Source organism: Apium graveolens, chromosome 1 (genome assembly GCF_009905375.1).
Source record: "Apium graveolens cultivar Ventura chromosome 1, ASM990537v1, whole genome shotgun sequence".
In the NCBI taxonomy this organism is placed as follows: Eukaryota; Viridiplantae; Streptophyta; class Magnoliopsida; order Apiales; family Apiaceae; genus Apium; species Apium graveolens.
Genome location: NC_133647.1, coordinates 156,478,772 through 156,502,039, shown reverse-complemented (window position 1 = coordinate 156,502,039; position 23,268 = coordinate 156,478,772). Strand labels below are relative to the sequence as shown.

Sequence of the window (23,268 nt, the reverse complement as noted above, 5' to 3'; positions counted from 1 at the left end):
GGCTTTTGAGCATGGAGAAGCATCCACTTCAAAATCAAAGGTACCAACTCTAACCACCATTGATTTAAATGCTAGTCAATTTAAGAGACCATGGAAAAGATGAGTATGGAGATGTTTCATATACACACTAGCTTAGTAGCAACTATCGAGGAAGTAAGTAGGCTAATAAATGCTAATGAGAAGCTTGAGAGTGAGAAGCAAAAGATGAATCTATTGCTTGTGGAGCTTGAGTCAGTCAAGCAAGAGAACGTATATTTGAAAAACAAGTTGAAGTGTGCTGCTGAAATTGAAGCTGTGTTGAGGGAGAAGCTGGAAAAGAATGAAGTAAAGTTGAAGTCTTTCAGGAATGTGTTAGTCGCTAAACACGCGCTAATAATACACGCAAGTATACGCGTTCGCAAGTAATATTAGAATCTTTTCTAGTTCGTTTCCACAGAGACGGGCTTGGTTAACTAATTAATATATACACTTAAGCAACAATGTATGGTTATTATTCAATGCTACGACGATAACAAATTGAGGTTGTTTATAACTAAGAATTAAACTAACAATTATAACTAAGAGATTAAAGATGATTGAATTAATATATATGACAAACATGAGATTCTAACTTCATTAAAACTTCATTCAATAGCCTTATTATTCTTAACCTTAGCATGTAATGGTGATGACACTAATCAGATAACACGAAACTGATAAAAGCCAAATTTCGTTGCACGAGTACCATACTACCAGACATCCACAAAAAAGATAGAAGCTGAATAGACACCAATGATATTGAGACCCTATATGTCTATAGAATTTGATAAGATAACGGTTTAAGCACAAGTTATCTATCTTGATTACATAGGGCAAGTAAGATGGTTAATATTACCTATGAATCATGCATAACAATAACACATGAACCTATGCTAGCATGGCAAGTTCTAAATCCTTAAATTCACTGTCACTTCATTAAAGATTAACTCACTATCTTACAAGTTCGCGACGCTCATAAGACGAATACGTACAACCAATACTAGGTTATCATACAATCACCACACACTAAGGCATCGAAACAAATCAACTAAAGAAATCCATAAATAAATCCATTAGAACCCCACGATAACGATTAGCCCATAATTGGACTCATCATCAACGTGGGTTCTGATGAAAGCATGGTATAATAAATGTAGTCTTTATAATGAATAAACAAAACCAAGTTAACACAAGAGTATAGGTTCAACAAAACAAGAAACGAGCATCCAAGATTACAACTCAAAATAAAGATTCACAAGAATAAACTAGATCGTCTTCGCCTTTGTTGAATTGTGCTATAGGTCTCTTGTCATCTTCTCCTTATGCTCTGATATGTCTCGGACTTGATTACATATGAAAAACGACCTAAAGTTGTTTATATAGCAGCCCCATACAATCCAAAAGTCCTCCAATTATAATTATAATAGAATCAGGATTCTCTGATTTCACACCGGCACGGTCGCGCGCTATTACAGCGCGTGTGCGCTGCCTTTCTGACATCCTGGCGCAGCCGCGCGCTTGAACAGCGTGGGCGCGCCGTACTTCTTGAAAAAATTCAGATTTACTTCTTTTCCTTGCTGCTTCGAGCCGGCTTTCCATGAGCTTTTATTCAAACACCACCTTGACACCAAATTAGCACCAAAATAATGCTAATTCACCTGATTACCTAGATAATGCCTGAAATGCAAAAACACTAGAAAACACGTTAAAACACTTAACAACTTGAGTACAAATGCATCAATTCAAAGCTTATTAGAGCATTATAAAGTGTCATAAATGTCACTCAACATACCCCCAAACTTGAATCAATGCTTGTCCTCAAGCATAAACAGACTCAAAGAACAAGAAACAAAAATGCATGAATGCAAATAATATGAATGCAACGATCACAATAGAATAACTAAACCAATCAACGAGCAACATCTCAACAAATGCAGTTACTCGTAAATAGATTAATCAACTCATAAAAATCAACTTACAAATTAGAGACGTGTGTGTGTGTGTGCTACTGCTTACAAATATACTACTGCAACTAGATCAATAATCATGACTCACTGCTCAACAAGGCAATCGTAAGGTTATAAATAAAATAAAAGCTAAACTCAAAATAACTTATAACACTTCAATTCTTATATTGGATTTTTATACGGATTCATGATTTTATTCAAACAAAACAAAACACATATGTTTATTTGATCGTGCAATGAGTGAGGTCCACAAAAGACTTATACAATAGTGCCCATGTAGCGAGCGTTAGGTTAGCGGATCCTAGACTATGAAAGCCTTAGGTCATTAGGCACAAAGTCCCCTAAGAACTTAATAACTCGAGTACTAAAGAGCCCACTCGTGATCAATTATACATAACACTTATTCTTTTTTTTCTCTTTTTCTTTTTTTTTCTTTTTTCCAAATTTCTAAACCAGTGCGTTTCGCTCCATCTCGCTCAACCCTAGACTACTCATATAAATATGAGCCGGCTACTAGCCATTTGACACCTAACCACAATAACTGGCAATAAAATCCAATTTTTCTCCAATTTTTAAAAATCCATGTTATTTTATTATTAAGAGAATATCCTAAATTTTAATTATAAACAAGCGATTAAACCTCAACAAACAAACAACCCATGATCATGATCTAGCACTCTATCAACCTATAAGACTTAGTGAATTACAATTGTCTCTAGCATGCAAACTAATTCGATAAGACTTAACATCACTAAATACGATATCACTACACTAGCATCAATATCACAAGTCAACTGGAAAAATCATCTAAGGGTTCATGTTATAATGTACATGCATGAACTATATGAACAAACTAACATAAAAACTACCAAAAAATAAAAAAAACTACATGGCAAAATATGCAACTATATGAACTAAACTATCATGAATATGCAACTACATGCGACTCACATGCAACTCACATAAAACATATTCCTTCAACTATAACCCCCAAACTTAAAATATTCACTGTCCTCAGTTAAGGTAATAGTAAGGAATTCAGGCATACCTAATCAGAATCAGACTCCTCACCCTCAACGGGTGGAGTGTCAGGTATGTCCGGAGGTGGATACACAGAATCCTCATCAAAAACTGGCCACTGGATGTCAACATCGATGGCTCTAAAAGCTGTCCCCAATGCTTGGGTGAGATCACATGCAAACCTGCTGTGGATGTCATGCATCGCATCCATCCTCCTATCCAGCTCCTTCCTCCCCCTCATGTGCCTGCTACGATGGCCCTGCCTCATCTCCTAGCTGAGATTTCAATGCAGTCCTGCTCGCCTGAGTAGCCCCAACAGCTGGCCTCCCACTAGGTAGGTGGTCAAAAGTATAACCAAGCCCCTTCAGATCGGGCTTGCCTCCATCCTATTCTTGCATCATAGCCAAATGAGTGCTATCAATGGGAGCACTCGGGATCTGCAACTGCTCATGTGCGGTCCAATGAATACCAACTGCCACGCACAGCTTCGTCACAAAGGACGCATACGAAATAGACCCCGTGGTACTCCCCCTCAAGAACTTCAGGATACCCTGATATATCACCATCCCCAAATCTACATAATCGCCCTGAAGAATTCCCCATAACAGCCATGCACGCTCCACAATAATCTCATGCACATGCGAAGATGGCATGATGTTAGCACAAATAAACGTGTTCCATGCACGGGCGAATCTGTTCATACAAGAAGCAGGAAATGTGGCATAATCAATTGTGCCCCTCTTGAATTTCCACTGAGTCTTAGGCACACATAGAGTAGCAACAATCAAATCCAAGTCAAAATCCTCCGGAGTCTTATCATTCCAAATGTCTTGACCGGGCTTTTTTGCGGCCTAATTAATTACCCTCCTTATCGCTGCCGCACTATAATCCACCTTCATCCCCCTAACCACCGTGAAACCATTCTTCTCCACCTTTGCATTAGCATAGAACTCCCGAACAACACTCATGGGTACATCAGCAGGCTCCTCACAAAAAGAAACCCATCCCATCTCCTGAATCATCTCCAACAGCTTACCATCCTTCCCCGATGGCAGAAAACTTCGCTTCTTGATAATTGGCTTCGAGAGAAGCCTCATATACTCCGCTTCAGCCTCGGGAGTAGAGAACCTTGGCCTTACACCACCCACACTTGAAGAATCGGTGGTGCTGCTGCTTACTTGTGTTCTTTGTCTCTTGGGTGCCATTGAAATTGAGTAGAGAGAATAAGAGTTATGTTTGAGAGAGAATTTATGTTTGAGAGTTTATGAAGTGGTGAAGAAGTTTGTGTATAAGGTGTATGTATATATAGGTGGTGAAAAGAGAATTATATCTGGAATAGAAGTGGGATTTGATTATGGGAATAATGAGTTTGATTTTGAGAGGGAAATTTGGGATGTGGAGGAGTAAAATTCGGTTGGAAATTGATTTTGTAGAAAAATTCCCGATATCCCCCTTAAAACTGCCTTATTTTTTTCTAGAGTTGGGACCTCGGTGTGGGCGCGCGCTAGGACAGTGCAGGCGCGCGCTAGGACAGTGCGGGCGCGCGCTAGGACAGTGCGGGCGCGCGCTACTTCTGCCAAACCGGCGCGGCTGCGCGCTGGAACAGTGCGGGCGCGCCATGTTTCTGTGTTTCCAGCGCGGGCGCGCGCTAGGACAACACGGGTGCGCCGGGCTTCTGTAGTCAGCCCTGATTTTTTTTTCTTTTTCTGATTTTTTTGTGTTTTTCTCCTTTCTTCTTGCTTCCTCTACCTACTATTGTATAACAAACTTGGGTTACCTCCCAAGAAGCGCTTCTTTTACGTCGCTAGCTCGACGTAGAACCTTGAGCTCAAATGGACAATAGAACGGAACTAACCACCTCGCGGTTTTCCGTGTCACCATAGTAATGCTTCAACCTCTGACCATTTACCTTGAATGCTTGGCCCGGATCATTCTCAAAAATTTCCACTGCTCCATGTGAAAACACATTTTTGATGATAAACGGCCCTGACCATCTTGACTTCAACTTTCCAGGAAAAAGACGGAGACAAGAGTTGAATAAAAGAACTTGTTGCCCCGCTGCTAAATTATGAGCAATACCATTCTGGAAAGCTCTTTTCGATATCTGCATTTTGCATTTATAAGCCGCTGCTAAATTCTGTGATTTTGATATCTTAAACATCAAAATACTACTGTCATCAGGGGCTGATTCTGTTCAGTAGTTCACAATTCTATCTTTTCTGAATTCGTCTCTTTTTCATTTTTAATGAGCCTTAACATTCTGGAAAGGTCTCGGAATTTTCTTTGACTTTCATGTTTCGTACTTTTTCATTTGAATTCATCTTTATGCAGTAATTTGGCAATCTTTGGAACTTATCAGATTTGAGCTTATTAATTATTTGGGGTTTATTATGTCATTTAGTTTCATGGAATTGGATGTTAGGATTTGTACCACATCGTGGGAGGTGTAGTTTGCTAGAATATAAGCAGCCAGATAACTCCATTAGTATGAGGTCTTTTGGGAGTGATCCAAAAATAAATCCGTGTGGACTCGGCCCAAAATGGATAATATCATACTAATGTGGAGTTAGGTCTGTTTAGTAAGCCCAACAAATGATATCAGAGTTTCAGGTTGCAACGGTCCAGAAAAATCTCAATTTGGCTTTCAGAATGGACCTAGGAGGAGGCAAATGAGTTAGCCGGTATGGGCTCAAGGAAAAGGCATGTGGGCCTTCTAGTATGGGCCTAGGGGAGTCAGTATCAGAGCTTCAGGTTGTAACGGTCCAGAACAATCTCAGTTGAGCTTTCCGAATGGACTTAGGAGGAGGAAGATGGGCTACCCAGTATGAGCTCAAGTAAAAGGCAGGTGGGCCTTCTAGTATGGGCCTAGGAGGAGTCAGAAAGCCAGAAGAATTCCAGTATGAGTCCGGGGGAGCAGATAACATAATCAGGAGGTAGAATCAATAGGTATCGAGCCCGATGTGTGAAGGGGGAGATTGTTAGAAGTTGTCCCACATCGTTTGTGAGAGGTCAAGCCCGATGTGTGAAGGGGGAGATTGTTAGGAGTTGTCCCACATCGTTTGTGGGAGGTGAATTTTGCTAGAATATAAGCATCCATATTACTCCATTAGTATGAGACATTTTGGGAGTGATCCAAAAAATAAATTCGTGTGGGCTCGATCCAAAATGGACAATATCATACTAATGTGGAGTTAGGTCTGCTTAGCAAGCCCAACATTGGGCTATAGTGTTTTGAGGTTGTTTTAATATATTATATGTGATTTTGGAGATATAAGATATTTGGATGTGTGATATTTCAGTATTTATTTTGAGTTATATATGATATTTGTACGACTTGGGAGTTTGTAAGCCATCCGTCGCAAATGAATAATCTCGTGATTGGTACCTCCTATGCGTTATAATTAAATTTTATGGGCGTGTCGCCGAAGTTGTGGGATACATATAGCGATGGCTAGTGTTTGTATGATTTGGCCTTATGGGTAGCATGTGCTTATTGTCGTGCAAGCCCCTGTAAGATATTAGGTAGCATTTGCTTTGTGCTGTGCAAACCCATGTAAGCTTTGATGACTACATATTTCTGGATTAACGGAAACGTTAGACATCCTGTAAGTGTAAGATTGTCTCCCATATTCGTATGTAAGCTATTTTGTATAATATTTTGTAAGTGTGAGAATATGTATAAGAGTACGTGTAATGGTATGATTCTATTTTATCATTATTCTTTCGATTATATTATTTGTAATTATTAAGTGTAAGTGATAAGAATATTTGTTAGAGTACGATAAGTTTTGGGTGGTAAGCATTTAGTTTTGTTTTGTGAGTTGAGTATTCATTTTCTTATATTGTTTCATTCACTATTATTATTGTGCTTCATTCAGATATTCAGTTGTGTTCTTAGCCTCATCATCATTTAATCTTTGTCCAGTTATGCTTTGTTTTATATCCATATATGAGCCTTTCGCTCACTTCCGATCCTTTGTTTTCTTTATTTTCCTTTGACAAGTATTCTTACCTATATGGGCTACTTAGTGGGAATAGCGCGAGTTGCGGAATTTTGAGGAGTTTGGTTTAATTCTTAGATTCTTGTTAGAGTTTGTGGTTGTGGTTGTAATTTAATCGTATTTTTTTATTTCAAAAATTGTAAGTTATTGGATAGTTGGGAAGTTGTTGAATTTTTATTGGATTTTAGTGGAGTTTTATTAATGGAGGTTGAATTTAATTTATTATTTTGAGGAACCTTAATTAGTTGGGTTGTTAAATCAGAAGTGATATTTATGTTTGTGATAAAAAGTTAGTAATAATACTAAATAGAATGCTCAATCCGGGTGTAACGATACTATCTCCCCGAACATATCAAAGTTTTTGTCCCAACATCTTCCACTCAAAAGAGACTCGTAGAGGCCCGTATACGTCAACTTGTACTCATATTTGAAATTTTCTTTCTTGCCTTAAATTTAATTTTTTTAGAAGCATACGAGTGTCATGCACACTAATATTTTTAAAATTCTGGGCAGTTACATCTATACTGTTATAAGATCCCGTCATCTTTCATCAAAAGCATGTCATCTCGTTGTAACAATTTTAGCCTTTTCACAATTCATTATGAAATTTTCATGAGTTGATGTTACCTTCCTATTGCATCTTAAAAATATATTTTCCTACTCCAAAACTTAACACAAAACCTCGGGAACTGCAGGCTTCAAAATAACATGAGCTTTGTATCATCAGCAATTACGAGATTCCGCCGCTCTTTATTTTTTTAGTTATCGATACTAGAGTTATCACCTATTAAATCTTTCTTTACGGGTTACCTTTATAGTTACATTAATATTTTGTTTACTTCAGAACTCGTGTGTTTTATTAGATCTTCTTATTGATTTTCAAACGTCAAACCCAAGAGCACAGACAATATTCTAGATAGAATTGAAAAGCATGTTCTAGATTTTGAAAATATGGATCAGGATTCAATTTAAATTTATCATCACATTTTGGATCCAAAACTTATGACTGTCAGGAGTGGTAAAGCAATCATTTTCAACATTATCACTTCCAATATCATGAACTTCATTTAAAGTGTATTGCATTTCTTTAATAAAAATTTTAGTTTCTATTTCAAAATCAACACGAAACTCATTATTTTCAATGTTTTGACATCATGTATACTAATAATTTCTAATAAAAATAGTTAATTTCAACTAGACAATACATAGATCATTGCATATTCAAATTTGATATTCATATTTAATGTTTCCGCTTGAAAAAACCTTTTATTTATAAAAAATCCTTTAACTTGCGATTCAAGCAAATTAATAATGAACAAAATTATACTATTATTCTTCCACAACCTGTGGTTATTGAATATGATATTTCTTCTCTCCTTGAACTTAAGAAGATAAATTAATAGTACTCTATATTATTTGACATTAAAATAATAAAATTATTGAAATTGTATCATAATTGTAATTTATATTTTGATTTTACAACAATAATAATATATCTCTTATAACTCTACAATATTATTATTATTACATTAACACAAATAAAGTATTTCTCATATGTATGTCATATTTGCATACTTTTATTAGAATAATCATTTGTAACCCTTATTAATAAATGAAATACAATGATAACTCCATACAAGGTTTATATTCATCATATATTGATTTTATCTTTATTTTGGTTCCACACCAAGCGAAAATACATTTTAAATAATATCTTATGATCAAATTTTGTTTCACCCAATTTTAATTCAAACCTATAATTTTATTTATAATATAACTTTATATTGTCTTATAACCTTTATCAATAAACGAAATGTCATTTTTAAATCGTAACTTAGTAACCAAATTTTCACCCCTATATTGGTAAAGGATTATAAGTAAATTTCATAGTTTTAATTTAGATATATAGTTTAACTAATAATGTAAAAGTTCTTTTTTCTTCTCACATCTAAGTTAACAAGGAAAACTATAATTTTTAAAACGATTTATTTTTTACCCTCATCACATTTCTTAATAACATGTTTAAAAGATGACAAAATTAATGAATATATATTTATTTTGTAATCTAGCATTCAAATTATAACAGAAAATTTACCTTTGTTTAATATAAAGCTTGATAATCATTTTCTCTAAATATACTTTTGATAAATATTTTGTGCCCCCATAGAAAAATTGTTGGTTCTTCCATCTAGTAGCTAATATGATATTTAACTTTTTAGATTTTACTTTTTACTGAGTACAAGATTCAATATACTATCCTAAAATATAAAAAACTCTTAATAACATCCAAAAAAATTGTTTATAATATAAGTTCCTCACTCAATATAGAAAAAACTAGTTTACTAAGTCACTATTATTCGCAGGCTGTCTTTTAAAATAATATTTTATTTTTCATATTTTTTATCTGATCTTTCATTTTTCACAAATCTAATAACATAAAAATATATTATTTATTAGTCAATAATTAATGTAATATATTTTCAATCTATTAATATAAAATTTTAAAAAAATTACAAAAAATAATTGAAACGATATGAGAGGCGTTACCTCACTGCGCTCGTCTCATCTTCTACTTTACATCATTATAATATAATGATATAATGAATCTGAAAAATGAAAGATGAAATTTAATAGCAAAATTTTAGAAAAATATAATATAGTAAGTTAATCTTAGGAGAAAGATGAGAAATGGTATTATAAAAAGATATTTAGGAGAATATTAAGATGGTAAGTTGATTTAAAAAGAAAGGAAAAAGTTTATGAGCGGTATTATAAAAAGAAATTTAGGAGAATATCAAAATGATAAGTTGATTTCAAAAATATTAATGTAGGATGTTATAGAAATCTTAGGAGAATATTACGAATGAAGATAAATATTTATTGATACTTGTCTTTGTAAGTTTTTATTGGCTACAAAATTAAAAGAAAAATTTAAAGATATAAATGTATATATATTAAATTGTTTTTAAGAGAAAGAGAATAAATGATATTGAAAAATTAATTTAGGGGAATATTAAGATGATAAGTTTATTTAAAGATAAGCAGAAATTTTAGGAAAATATTATGATCTTGATAGGTTTATTTAAAGATAAAGCAGAAGTTTTAGAAAATTATTATGATGGTAAGTAGATATCAAAAATAATAATAAAAGATGTTGCAAAAACTTTAGAATTTTTTTATAAAGAATTTAAGGTAATTTTCAGTGTTATATCACAATTTCTATAATTATTCATATTTTAAGTAATATAATATTTTAATTTTAATAAATAAATAAATTATATATACTCCAATAAACAAAAATTCATAAAGATTAATCGGAATTCAAAAATCGAATCAATCCGATATTTTGCAAAGAATTAATCGATGTAATTGGGGATTTCTAAAACATTGGCAATCAAATTTTTTATATTTATTAACTTAAAATTTAAAAAATTAGAAAAATATAAGACAATTTGAAAAGGTGCTACATAAACGTCAACCTATTCTTCTTTATAGAACTAGGATGATTGTTGACAATATATGTTCCTCTCACAATCAAAATACATCAATGATGTTGTAAAATAATAGCTATAAAGTATTATATCGAACCTTTGTAAAACTAAATAGAGCAGAAATGGAGATAAAAAGAGTTGTGTAGAGAGAAAGAAGCTGAAGCTATATATTTTTTTGTGCTTCTTCATGTGTAATAAGTGAGGCTATTTATAGCCAATACAAGCAACATGTTTATTAAATGCAATGTGAAAATTCTACTCCTATAAATCTAGCCTTACTATTTAACTTTTGACTACATGGCAATCAACTTATAACACTCCCCTTTGATTGTCATGATAGTGTGGATCATAAATTGCCTCGTTAAAATCTTGTCAAAAAAAAACCCAGTGGGTAAAAACCTTGGCGAAGGAAAAAGAGTACAATCTCCCCTTGGAAAAATTAATCATTTTTCGAAGTTTTCTTGTAACAAATTCTTGAGTCGACGCATTCCAATGTTATGTCGTAATTTCCCAAATGTTGAATTCGGTAATGATTTCGTGAATAAATCCGCAAGGTTGTCACATGATCGAATTTGTTGTATATCAATTTCTCCATTCTTTTGAAGCTCGTGGGTGTAAAAGAATTTTGGTGAAATGTGCTTTGTCCTGTCCCCTTTGATATACCCTTCCTTGAGTTGATCAATGCATGCAGTGTTGTCCTCAAACATGACAGTAGGACTTCTTGTGATGACTGGCAATCCACATGATTCTTGAATATTCTTGATGATAGACCGCAACCAAATACATTCTCTACTGGCTTCATGAATTGCAATGAGTTCTGAATGATTTGTTGAGGTTGCCACTGTAGTTTACTTCGTGGATTTCCAGGAAAATGGCTGCACCGCAATATGTAAATACATATCCAGTTTGTGATTTTCCAGAATGAGGATCTGACAAGTATCCAGCGTCTGCATATCCGATCAACTGAGATGTTGAGTTTTTCGGGAAAAATAATCCAAAGTCTGTTGTTCCCCGAAGATAACGGAATATATGTTTAATCCCATTCCAATGTCTGTCCATCGGAGCAGAGCTAAATCTAGCCAATAAATTCACAGCAAATGCAATATCTGGCCTTGTATTATTTGCAAGATACATAAGTGCACCAATTACACCTAGATATGGGATTTCAGGACCAAGAACCTCTTCATCATCTTCTCGTGGTCGAAATGGATCTTTATCAGGCTCTAAAGATCTAACCACCATTGGAGTAGTCAATGGATGAGATTTATCCATGTAAAATCTGTTCAAAACCTTTTCTGTATATGTAGATTGGTGGAGAAAAATTCCTGATGACAAGTGCTCGACCTGTATACCAAGACAATATTTTGTCCTTCCAAAATCTTTCATTTCAAATTCTGTCTTTAGGTATATGACAGCTTCATCAACCTCTGTAGCTGTTCCTACAAGGTTTAAATCATCCACATATACAGCAATAATCACAAAACCGGATTGTGATTTTTTGATAAAAACACATGGAGAAATTTGGTTACTAATATACCCATTCTTTTGTAAATAACAACTAAGTCTGTTATACCACATGCAACCAGATTGTTTAAATCCATACAATGATCGTTGAAGTTTAATGGAGTATTTATGACGAGGTTTCTTGAACTCATCCATTTTTAACCCTTCTGGGATTTTCATAAAAATTTCACTATCAAGTGAACCATACAGGTATGCAGTAACGACGTCCATAAGACGTGTTTCCAATTTTTCTTTAGATGCCATACCTAATATAAAACGAAAAGTAATTCCATCCATCACTGGCGAGTATGTCTCTTGATAATCAATGTCAGGTCTTTGAGAAAACCCCTGTGCTACAAGTCGGGCTTTATATATGATAATTTCATTCTTTTCATTTCGTTTTCTTATGAATACCCATTTATTACCAACAGGGCTCACATTGATTGGTGTTAGGACAACAGGTCCAAATACTTCTCTTTTACGCAATGAATTTAATTCTGTTTGGATTGCGTCTTTCCATTTTGGCCAGTCTTTTCTTCGACGGCATTCATCCACACTTTGTGGTTCAGGATCAGAATTTATGTCCACATCCAATGCTGCGGAATACACAAATACATCATCGATTATGGCTTTACTTCGATCCCATAATTTCATATCATGCACATAATTTATTAAAATTTCATGATTATGTAATCCCGTATCTTCGGGGACTGGAATCTCTTCAGGAGATAATACCACTTTAGGGGTATTTGCTTCTTCTGGAGCATGTGCCACTTCAGGGACAATTTTCTTTATTTTTCTTTTTCGTGGGGCAACATCTTTTGCACCGACCGGTCTACCACGCTTCAGGCGTGGCTTTGATTCTGTAACCAATTCTTTTGTATCTGATTTTTGAATTGGTATATCTATTCTAGCTGGAGTATTTACTGCAGGTATTTGAGATTTAGTTATATTTCTAGAATCGTTAAATGCGTCAGGCATTTGGTTTGCGATATTTTGCATATGATTAATTCTTTTAACTTCAAGTTCGCATTGACCAGTACGTGGATCTAGAAAATATAATCCTGATGCATTCCATGTTATGTCAGGATTAACCTTGTTTGAATGTTTATCTCCCCCTAAAGGAGGAAACATAGACTCGTCAAAATGACAATCTGCATATCTTGCGGTAAATAAGTCTCCGGTTAGAGGCTCCAGATATCTAATTATAGATGTGGAATCAAAATCAACGTAGATACATATTCTTCTTTGAGCTCCCATCTTCGATCTTTGTGGTGGAGCAATCGGCACATATACGGCATTTCCGAAAATTTTGAAGTGAGAAATATTAGGAACTTGACCAAGTACCAGTTGTAGCGGAGAATGTTGGTTGTAGGAAGTTGGTCTAATCCTAATAATATTAGCAGCATGAAGTATTGCGTGACCCCAAATAGATGTAGGTAATTTTGCCTTCAACAACAGCGGTCTTACAATAAGTTGGAGTCTTTTGATAAAAGACTCGGCTAACCCATTTTGTGTATGTACATGAGGAACTGGGTGTTCAACTGAGATTCCTACAGACATGCAATAGTCGACAAAAGTTGCAGATGTGAATTCGCCGACATTATCTAAACGAATTGACTTAATGCAATGATCTGGAAATTGAGCTCGTAATTTGATTATTTGGGCAAGTAGTTTTGCAAAAGCATCATTACGAGTTGAGAGAAGACAAACATGAGACCATCTAGTTGAGGCATCGATTAATACCATGAAGTACCTAAATGGGCCAGATGATGGGTGTATAGGTCCACATATGTCCCCTTGGATCCTTTCTAAAAAAATTGGGTTTTCAAGTTGTACTTTAATAGGGGATGGTCGAGTAATCAATTTTCCTAAAGAACATGCTGAACATGGAAGGTCATTGTTGGAAAGAACTTTAAAATCTTTAAGAGGATGACCAGTAGAATTCTCTATAATACGACGCATCATAGAGACGCCAGGATGACCTAATCTTTCATGCCAAAGTGTAAAAGATTTTGGATCTATGAGTTTGGAAGCAACGACATTGTGTGACTCAATAGTTCTAATTTTCATTATATATAATCCTGAGGAAAGTGAGTGAAACTTTTCTAAGATTTTCTTGTTGCTAGGATTACCGGAAGTAATAAGAAGATATTCTCTATCAGCCTCAGAGGTAGTTTCGATGTGGAAATTGTTGAGTCGGATATCTTTAAAACTAAGAAGATTTCTAGTAGACTTACTAGAATATAATGCATTTGAAATGTGTATGTGGGTACCGTTAGGTAGGACGAAACTAGCTTTTTCAAAACCTTCGATTATATTAGATACGCCGGAAATCGTTCCGACTTGAGCTTGGGTTTTGGTTATTTGGGTAAAATACTTTTGGTTCTGTAGAATCGTATGAGTTGTACCACAATCAGCAATGCATATATCTTCAGAATCCATTATGTATATAATTAAGAAACATAATTTATTTGATAAGAACATAACATACAACATAGTTCAAACAAAATAAAGCACACAATACACACTACTATAATAATTATATGAAACTAATCTTCAGCCTCCCATATGGGAGTTTCGTTAGGTTCATTCGGACCATTAATACTTATTCTTCCAGTTGTGATTCTCGGAAAATCATCTATGTTATTGTTGGCGAAATTTGTTTCTACCATTTTCTCTTTTGATTTTTGAGAAGATTGGTATAACTTAACAAGATGATATGGGGTATGACAATTACGTGTCCAGTGCCCATTCATGCCGCACCTATAGCAAACATTTTCAGTTTTTCCTCTTCGTGATGCCTTTCTTTTACTCTGTGATTCAGATTGCCACTTCTGGTGACCAGAGTTGTTATATGGACGAAAATGCCCGTGGCTCCGACCTCGTCCACGGTACCGCCCTTGGCCCCGTCCACCTCTATACCCTTTTCCACGTACATTCGGCTGGAATGACATGTTATTTACTTCAGGTAATGGGGCAGATCCTGTTGGACGGGATTGATGATTCTTAATCACCAATTCATGATTCTGTTCAGCAACGAGGAGAGTTGATAGAAGATCCCCGAACTTAGTAAATTTGCGCTCCCTGTACATCTCTACTAAGTTGATATTGTTGGGGTGAAAAGTTGATAGTGTTTTATCGATTTTTCTTTTTTCCGTAACTTTCTCACCACACATAATAAGCCTAGAACTTATTTTGAACAAAGCAGAGCTATATGCTCGGACACTCTTAAAATCCTGAAGTCTTAAATTGACCCAATCATTTTCAGCTGCAGGTAGATAAACTAGTTTCTGGTGATCGAACCTATCCTGTAAATTTTCCCATAAAATAAAAGGATCCTCGACTTCTAAGTACTCAGATTTTAAATCTTCATGCATGTGGTGTCGGAGAAAAATTATGGAGGTAAAGTTTTCTTCAGCCGTGGATTTATTTTCTGCCTTTATTGTATCGCTTAATTTCTTTGAACCCAAGTGCAACTTTACATCTTGTACTCATGATAAATAATTATCGCCAGAAATGTCCAAGGAAACGAACGACAAGCTTGTAATATTTGTCATACTAAATCTGAATTAACACGAAAATTATTAAATTTTAATTCATCAATGTAAATATTACATAAAATCCTACTTAATCGGGTGCGTTAACAAGTATGCAATAATCAATGTATATATCATTATTATCATTGATATTATAAACAGATCTATATATAAAATGACAAATGGATTTTCACCCACCATACGGACGTCTGCGTATGCAGATTATCTCCGACCAGTAATAAATTAAAGTGGACAATCCTGCATAAGTTAGTTAGGGGCAAAAGTTATTATCCGATAGTTATGCAATTTATAAATTAAGGTTCCCACTATACTTCGGTATTACCCAAAATTAAATGGTACCGTAAAATAATTTTAATAGGCGGTGCTCCGGCCATATATATTTAAATTATTAGTAGAGGGTATAACCACGTCTACTTCGGTCATAGATATATAAAAATTATATGTAGAGGGTGTAACCACGTCTACTCATATATATGCATTTTTAAATTAAAATTATACCTTCTCAGTTTCGGCAGAGATTCGTGCTGATAACGTGTTGTAAAATAATAGCTATAAAAGTATTATATCGAACCTTTGTAAAACTAAATAGAGCAGAAATGGAGATAAAAAGAGTTGTGTAGAGAGAAAGAAGCTAAAGCTATATATTTTTTTGTGCTTCTTCATGTGTAATAAGTGAGGCTATTTATAGGCAATACAAGCAACATGTTTATTAAATGCAATGTGAAAATTCTACTCCTATAAATCTAGCCTTACTATTTAACTTTTGACTAATTGGCAATCAACTTATAACAAATGATTGATTTATGTTCCTAACAAATTTCAGGACACGTTACTCTGTTCTATTTTCTAATAAGAGGATCTATATCAACAGTTAGACTGTAATTTGCGGATGAGCTCAAAGAAGATGAAGCAAGGTCCCAAGGCCCATTTAGTTCATTTCCTGCATATTCAACCTCTTCATAGTGCAGTTCAGTATTTGATAATCCATGTGACAATCTAATACTTTCTAACTCCGCTGCAACTTGTTTCATTCTAGGCCTTTTCCTCCCATTCAAGTTTAAACATCTAAATGCAAGTTTAGAAAATGCCATGATCTCTTCTTTCCCACCCTCTTTTATAATTCGGGGATCGAGAATATCTAGTACACGTTTCTCTTCCATTGCCAATATAAAATGTGTTGCTAAACTTCGTCCCTCGTCATCGTGTCGAGGTGCCAAGATTGGTTTTTGTCCTGTCAAAAGCTCAACAAGAACTACTCCAAAACTATAAACATCGCTTTTATCGGTAAATTGGCTAGATTGGAAATATTCAGGATCCAAGTAACCGAATGTACCCTGTACTCTCGTTGTCAAGTGAGTTTGATCAATAGAAAGTGTTCTGGAAGTTCCAAAGTCTGCCACTTTTGCTCTGTACTTGTCGTCCAAAAGTATATTTGTTGACTTGACATCTCGATGATATATTGGAATTGATGCTGCAGAGTGTAGATAGGAGAGAGCTCCTGCAACTTCTGTTGCCATACGTACACGAACATCCCACGTAAGTGGAAAGTCTTCATTGTAGTCATGGATGTACTGGAAAAGTGTTCCATTTGGGATGAACTCATAAACCAATAAAGGAACCTCTGTCTCTAAGCAGCATCCATGTAGCTTTACAACATTCCTGTGGTTTATTTGTGAAAGAATTACAACCTCATTAATAAAATGTTCGAGTTTGCTTTCATCTTCTATCTTGGACTTTTTCACTGCTACTATTCGCCCATCTGTCAACATTCCTTTATAGACAGTACCTTGTCCTCCTTGTCCAAGGATACGATCTACATTATAGTGATCAGTCGCTTTTTCCAGTTCCTTTGAAGTAAACAATTTGGTTGTCTCAACATTACCTTCACTAGAAGGCACCTGTTGATTTAATATCAGACCACCATTTCTCTTAAAAAACTTCTCCTTGAGTTGACGAATTTTTCTTCGTTTGATAACTTTGTACAACCACAAGGTAGCAAGCATTACCAATAACACCCCAAGACCAGAACAAGTGGCTGCAGTATCAATAATAACGAAAAAGTACAATTAGCATTTCAAAAAGAGTGCACACAGATGTTGAAACTTGAACAAACTGAGGAACTGTTAGAGAAAATAAAGGGTACTTGTTGAAGATAACCATTTAAAGAGAGTTAGATCCTAATATCTGTTTTTTTTCATTTATGTCCTTTTACAATCAATAACTGTGAAAGCTTTTTGTTGAAAAATGGGTAATGAATTCGCAATGAGTCAAAGATACTAGAATTTCCACCAAGATGGGCGGTTCTTGCAAAATTAAGCGAAAGTATCAATGAGAATCGTCTTAGTAGCCTTGTCCTGCTCCTACCTCAGGAATCATCTTGAATTCAATCTTAAGGTCCGATTGGTACTTAAAAGGTTTACAGTAATTATATAGAAACCTGTAAACTGCAGCACCAATAATCTATATACCCTGTCTCTCAACTGCAGAAAGTCGTTAACCATACCCTGCAACAGTTAGAGAGTACCTATTATTATGGTTACTGGAGCTTTCTTCGAATTGTCTATCTTCGAGCAACCATTTATTCCAGAAAATAACCCGTACCCATCGTAGCACGAGCATGTGTAGCTTCCTGGGGTATTGGTACAGTTCTGCTCACATCTGCGGTCGTAATTTGGAAGAGCACACTCGTTGATATCTGTCATTATAAAAATATCAGACATCGCCACATCGGTGATTTACAAGAGTGAATTTCTAACTATGCAAATGAAATGAAGTTGCCATTTACTTATTGTAATTGTTCTTTATTATCTAATGTTAGATCTTCTCAATTTAACCAGCTAAAGTAAGAAATTATGCATGTATGAATTGAAGTTACTTGACGGAAAATGCAAATTATGAAATTATTGCTATAATTTACCTTGACATCCATCTGGCAAATAAGGATTTCCTTGGTATCCTTTATTACAAGAACACAAGTTTTGATTTGTACAGAAAGTATTTCTTCCACATACTGAGCCATTGGTGAGCGGATTATCTGCTTCAAATGATTGACAGGCCCTGGTTAGTCTCCAATCCAGCACAGCAGGAACTTGTCCCATACTTGGCACACTGTAAATATCTGTCAAGTTCCCGAACCAGTCCTGATCTACAATGAACGCATACCTGCATCCTGTCTGATCACTTTTAGGATCAATCCTTTTCAAAGACGCATTTGTAAACATCAAAGATGGAGGTATTCTTGTTTGGCAACAGTTAATACCAAAACAATTGTTATCTCGAGAAGTAGAATTGCAAAATGACATGCACCCTCCAATGCTTACCCCTTGTCGGGATATTAAAGCAAGATTATTACACCCCATTGCAGTGAATCGATTTTGAGTGCTCGAAAATGTAAAGGGGCTCGATAAAAAGACTTCTTCACCATTTCTTCCATTATTACAATCAGTAATTACAGGATTGTTGACGACAATGGTGCCTGCTTCTAACGAAATGTCCAGCAGCTCCAGATTGTTATCATTTAGGAAAGCTTTTGGTGGATCAAAAGAGTTGTTGCACGATATTTCGAGGCTCGGGGCAGCTGAACAATTGGTTCCAATTCCGAATGGGTAAGCAATTTTAAGGTTGCCACATGTTTGTGGACAACCAGGCTTTGCTAGTGAACTTTCTTGTGCAGATGCTTCATGTACAAACAACAACACTAGCATCAGATGTAGCACCAACTGTATACTCATCTCTGCTGTTATGTTGGAGATATAGGAAAAGTTACAGAGAAATATATAGGCATTTGCATGTGTTGATATTTCTACGTTTTTTCATTTGTCATATTAGATTTTAATCATAAAATATTTGGTAAGAAAAGTAAGAGAATCAACAAACTAATGTAAGACAAGAAGACTAGTACAGTATTTCTTTAGAATCGTCTGTCCGAATCTATAGTAACATAAACCTAATAGGGAAATGAATTTCCGTCAAAAATGTTCCTAAATGTTTGATTTATAAGGCGCATACTTGTTAACTATTCTAATAATGAAATGAGAGTTGCGTGCGTAACCAACGGCAGTAAATTAAAAGGGTCTACCAGGTTAATAAGAAAAAATTTAAAAAACGGATTCGATATACCTAATATGATAACCTAAAATCCAGGTTATCTTAGTTGCCACTTGCCGGTCCAGTTCAAAATATTTTATTATATAAATTGAAATATTGGAAGGAGAGAATAGGTCTTTGCACGGAATTAATGTAGTCCAAGGGAACTTTCAATTCCACACAAAGAATAGTCAAAGAGGACTGAAATAAGTTTGCTGAGGATAATCTATAGTATACTTATTATAGTCACAACACCCTCTATTTGGTAGTTGCTCGGTACAGTTGTTTGGTACGACAAATAACAACCGTCAGATCTAAAATCAGAAAAATGAGAACCATTGGATACAATAATAAAATATTATAATATTAATATTTAAACTGCTCTCATGAATTCAGGGTTCGAACCCCGTCAATAGCTTATTATATTTAAACTTTTATATTCTTTATTTAAACAATATATTATATTATATTATTTATTTTCAGTCAAGTCTCAAATTATTATAAAACATATATTGTTATAATTTATTATATTTTTCGATTTATTTTTCAACTATTGAAATTTATATTAAAAAATATATTATTAAAAACTATCGAATGTTAAAAACAATCTGTACATCGCACGGGTTATATAGGCCAGTATATAATGATAAGTAGTCTTGGACTTGGCTAACGTCGTCAACATTTTACACATCCCCATAAATTACTGCTCTCCGCAATACCAAGTGCCGGTTTGAATCATAGGATTCTGATCCTTTTAACGAAAATGCCAATAAAATTTGTATACAAAATGTATCGGGCTTTATTTTTATTTTCATTAACCGTATTGAAATTTAAGAATTAAACGTTCCCAAGTGTGCCCTGATAGAATATTACAAATTTGTCCGATTAGTAATGTTGCTTCCTAGGTTTTTTGCGCGCCTCTTGGAGGAATAAATTTTGATATGAGGTTCATTCCATAAATGAAATTATGAAATACAACAAAGGTAATAAAAAGTTGGAAAATATTAGAGGTCAAAAATATTATTACAAAAAAAATTTCAAAAATCTTTATAAATGATAACTTTTCTCGTAATAATATAAGTCTTGTGTGTATTTATATATGTTCACGAATTAAATTTTGACACGTGTAATTTCACATTATTTTATAATTATTTTGATATAAGTTGTGGATTATATATAACATTCCAATCATTGGGCAAGCATTCTGAAATGATCTAGATCTAGGGGTCGTTTGGTTCACGAAATTTGGCTAGAAATCAAATTTGATACCTTAGGGGGAATGTGGTATGGAGAAGGGGTATGAGCTGTCATTTTTATTTTTATTATTAATCTTATTTTTACAATTAAATACAATTTACAATTTTAGTTCACAAATTTTTTAATTTGATATATTATTAATTTAATTTTAAATAAAATCATAATAATTTTTTTATTTAATGCCAATTAGTTAGATTTAATTTATTCAAAAATATTAAATTATTATTTATTGGGTAAAATATATTATACTAATAATATATTATTTTATTAAATTTTTATTTATAAATTGTATAAGAACTTAATTTTAATGCACAATATATACTTACACATAATATTAGTATCAAAATTGAGTTATCTATTATATTTAAAATTAAAAAAAATTATTCCATAATTGAACCAAACACATAATATTAGAAATCATTTCTCGTCCACATACCATGATTCCTAATTCTAAACTCATACCTAACTGAACCAAACCACCCTATCGAGTTATCGGACAAGCGCCAGAAAATATGATTTAGTTTTATGTTCGCCATTACTGGGATGAGTTGAGTCAGGTAAACACGTGGCTGATGAGTTGTAAACGCAGACGAAGAATTAACCAACAACTCATCCCAAATATTGGGGTTTGTAACCCATAATTTTGATAAAAAAATAAAATATTAACTACTCATTTTTTTTCCGATGACAGTTCATCACTTTAATTTCAAAACCAATTTCGCTATGCAACCTTTATCGATTTTTATCCGCTAACGTCAAGAAGTAGAAGGGCTTTTCTATAATTGTGTAATACATAATTTTCAATTTTTACCTAAAAAGATTATAATTTAAATTTTGATTTAATTGACTAAATTATTATTATTATTTCTCGAATATTTTCTTCTACCTCTTTCTCTTTTTAAAAGGACTACGTACAAGAATTTTAATCTCATAAATTTAATCTAATTGTTTTTCATAAATATTAATTTTTAATCTGTAAATAATATAATCTAATATTTAGTTGCATGATTTCATTTTTAAAAATTACAATTACAGCATCCCTTTATTTGATCAAGTCAAATATGCAAATATATTTTAAAATAAAAGTAATTACTATTTCTTTGAATATATAATCAAATTATAATAAATCTTTTTGGTAAAATCACAAATTATATGAACAGTAAAACCTCGATAAATTAATACATTTGGGACCATGAAAAATAATTAATTAATCAAAATATTAATATATCAATAAATTAATAATTTATTAATTTATCGAGATATATTATTTAAAATTTTATAGCATATACAATTCTCAGAATAATAATTTATTTTTATCTCTTGAATACTTAAAATAACATTAAGAAATATTTATGAATTTAAGTAAATTGAAATGATTCACTTATTTAATTAGATTACGTAATGTCCTCAAGTTCTCAAAATGGTTCAAGCCATAGTTCTATTTTTTTAGACCCGCCTTGGTCCTATTTACCACAATAATAAAAAGGACCTTATTTAACTAAGTACACAGTTGGAGTCAGTCTAACGAAAAGATGTCCTTAAAATAACAATTACATTATGTAATTTACTCTTGTAATAAGAACATAGTATGTCCGAGCTCCATAATGCATTAAGAAAGATGCAAGATGAAGTACAAGGCGATATCAATTTTAAAAAGAAGCAGGTTACAACTCAGGCTTACTATAAAAGTGCATCCTAAAAATCTATAATTTTGATATAATATGCAATTATTAATTTATATATTATATGAGACTTATATGCATTAATAAAAAAATATTATCTTATAAATTTAGCGAATTATTAATTTAGCATAAAGGGCCCGACTCGGGATTAAAAGAAATTATTAATTTAACGAGGTTATTAATTTATCGAGGTTTTACTGTAATGACACAAAAACACCTTCTACGTTCAAAAAAATGACCAAAATAACATTTTTAAAGATCCTCTTGCTTAATACTTTTTATGAAATAAGGTGGCCAAAATACCTAACAGATACTCTACCGTCAGTGAAGTATCACAATGATACGCCACTTTCAGCGAGAGAAATATTCCTTTGTAAGTCGAGTATCATGTCTCATACTCTTATCAGTTCTTATACTCCTTTTCTAGACCGTTATTAGAGCATTAATTATTTTTTTTTAAATTTGAACATTTATTTAATAATTTTTTATTTAAACATGTGCCATATTTAATAATTTTTAATATTTTATGATTTAGCAATTCCCCTCCTGGAGTTTAGAAATATTTTAAAAAAATGAATAAATATAAAATCGATTTAGGGTTTACGGCACCCTAAACCCTAGAGCCTAAACCCTAATTAATGTATGGATCTTAATTTAATAATTTTAAAATTTTAGATGATACT

The 23,268-nt window shown here is 33.6% G+C and overlaps 2 protein-coding genes across 2 annotated transcripts; both read right to left on the bottom strand.

Moving 5' to 3' along the window:
* Positions 1 to 14,552: 14,552 nt before the first annotated feature.
* On the bottom strand, positions 14,553 to 15,380 carry LOC141708456 (uncharacterized). The gene has a single exon (XM_074512104.1). It carries the CDS (start codon positions 15,378 to 15,380, stop codon positions 14,553 to 14,555), a length of 828 nt encoding a protein of 275 aa, XP_074368205.1.
* An 812-nt stretch (positions 15,381 to 16,192) lies between these two features.
* On the bottom strand, positions 16,193 to 19,327 carry LOC141668578 (wall-associated receptor kinase-like 8). The gene is made up of 3 exons (XM_074475515.1): positions 18,478 to 19,327; positions 18,085 to 18,255; positions 16,193 to 17,595 (listed from the first exon to the last, which is right to left on the bottom strand). The coding sequence occupies exons 1-3, from the start codon at positions 19,289 to 19,291 to the stop codon at positions 16,400 to 16,402; spliced, it is 2,181 nt and encodes a 726-aa protein (XP_074331616.1). The 5' UTR covers positions 19,292 to 19,327; the 3' UTR covers positions 16,193 to 16,399.
* Between the last annotated feature and the right edge of the window lie 3,941 nt (positions 19,328 to 23,268).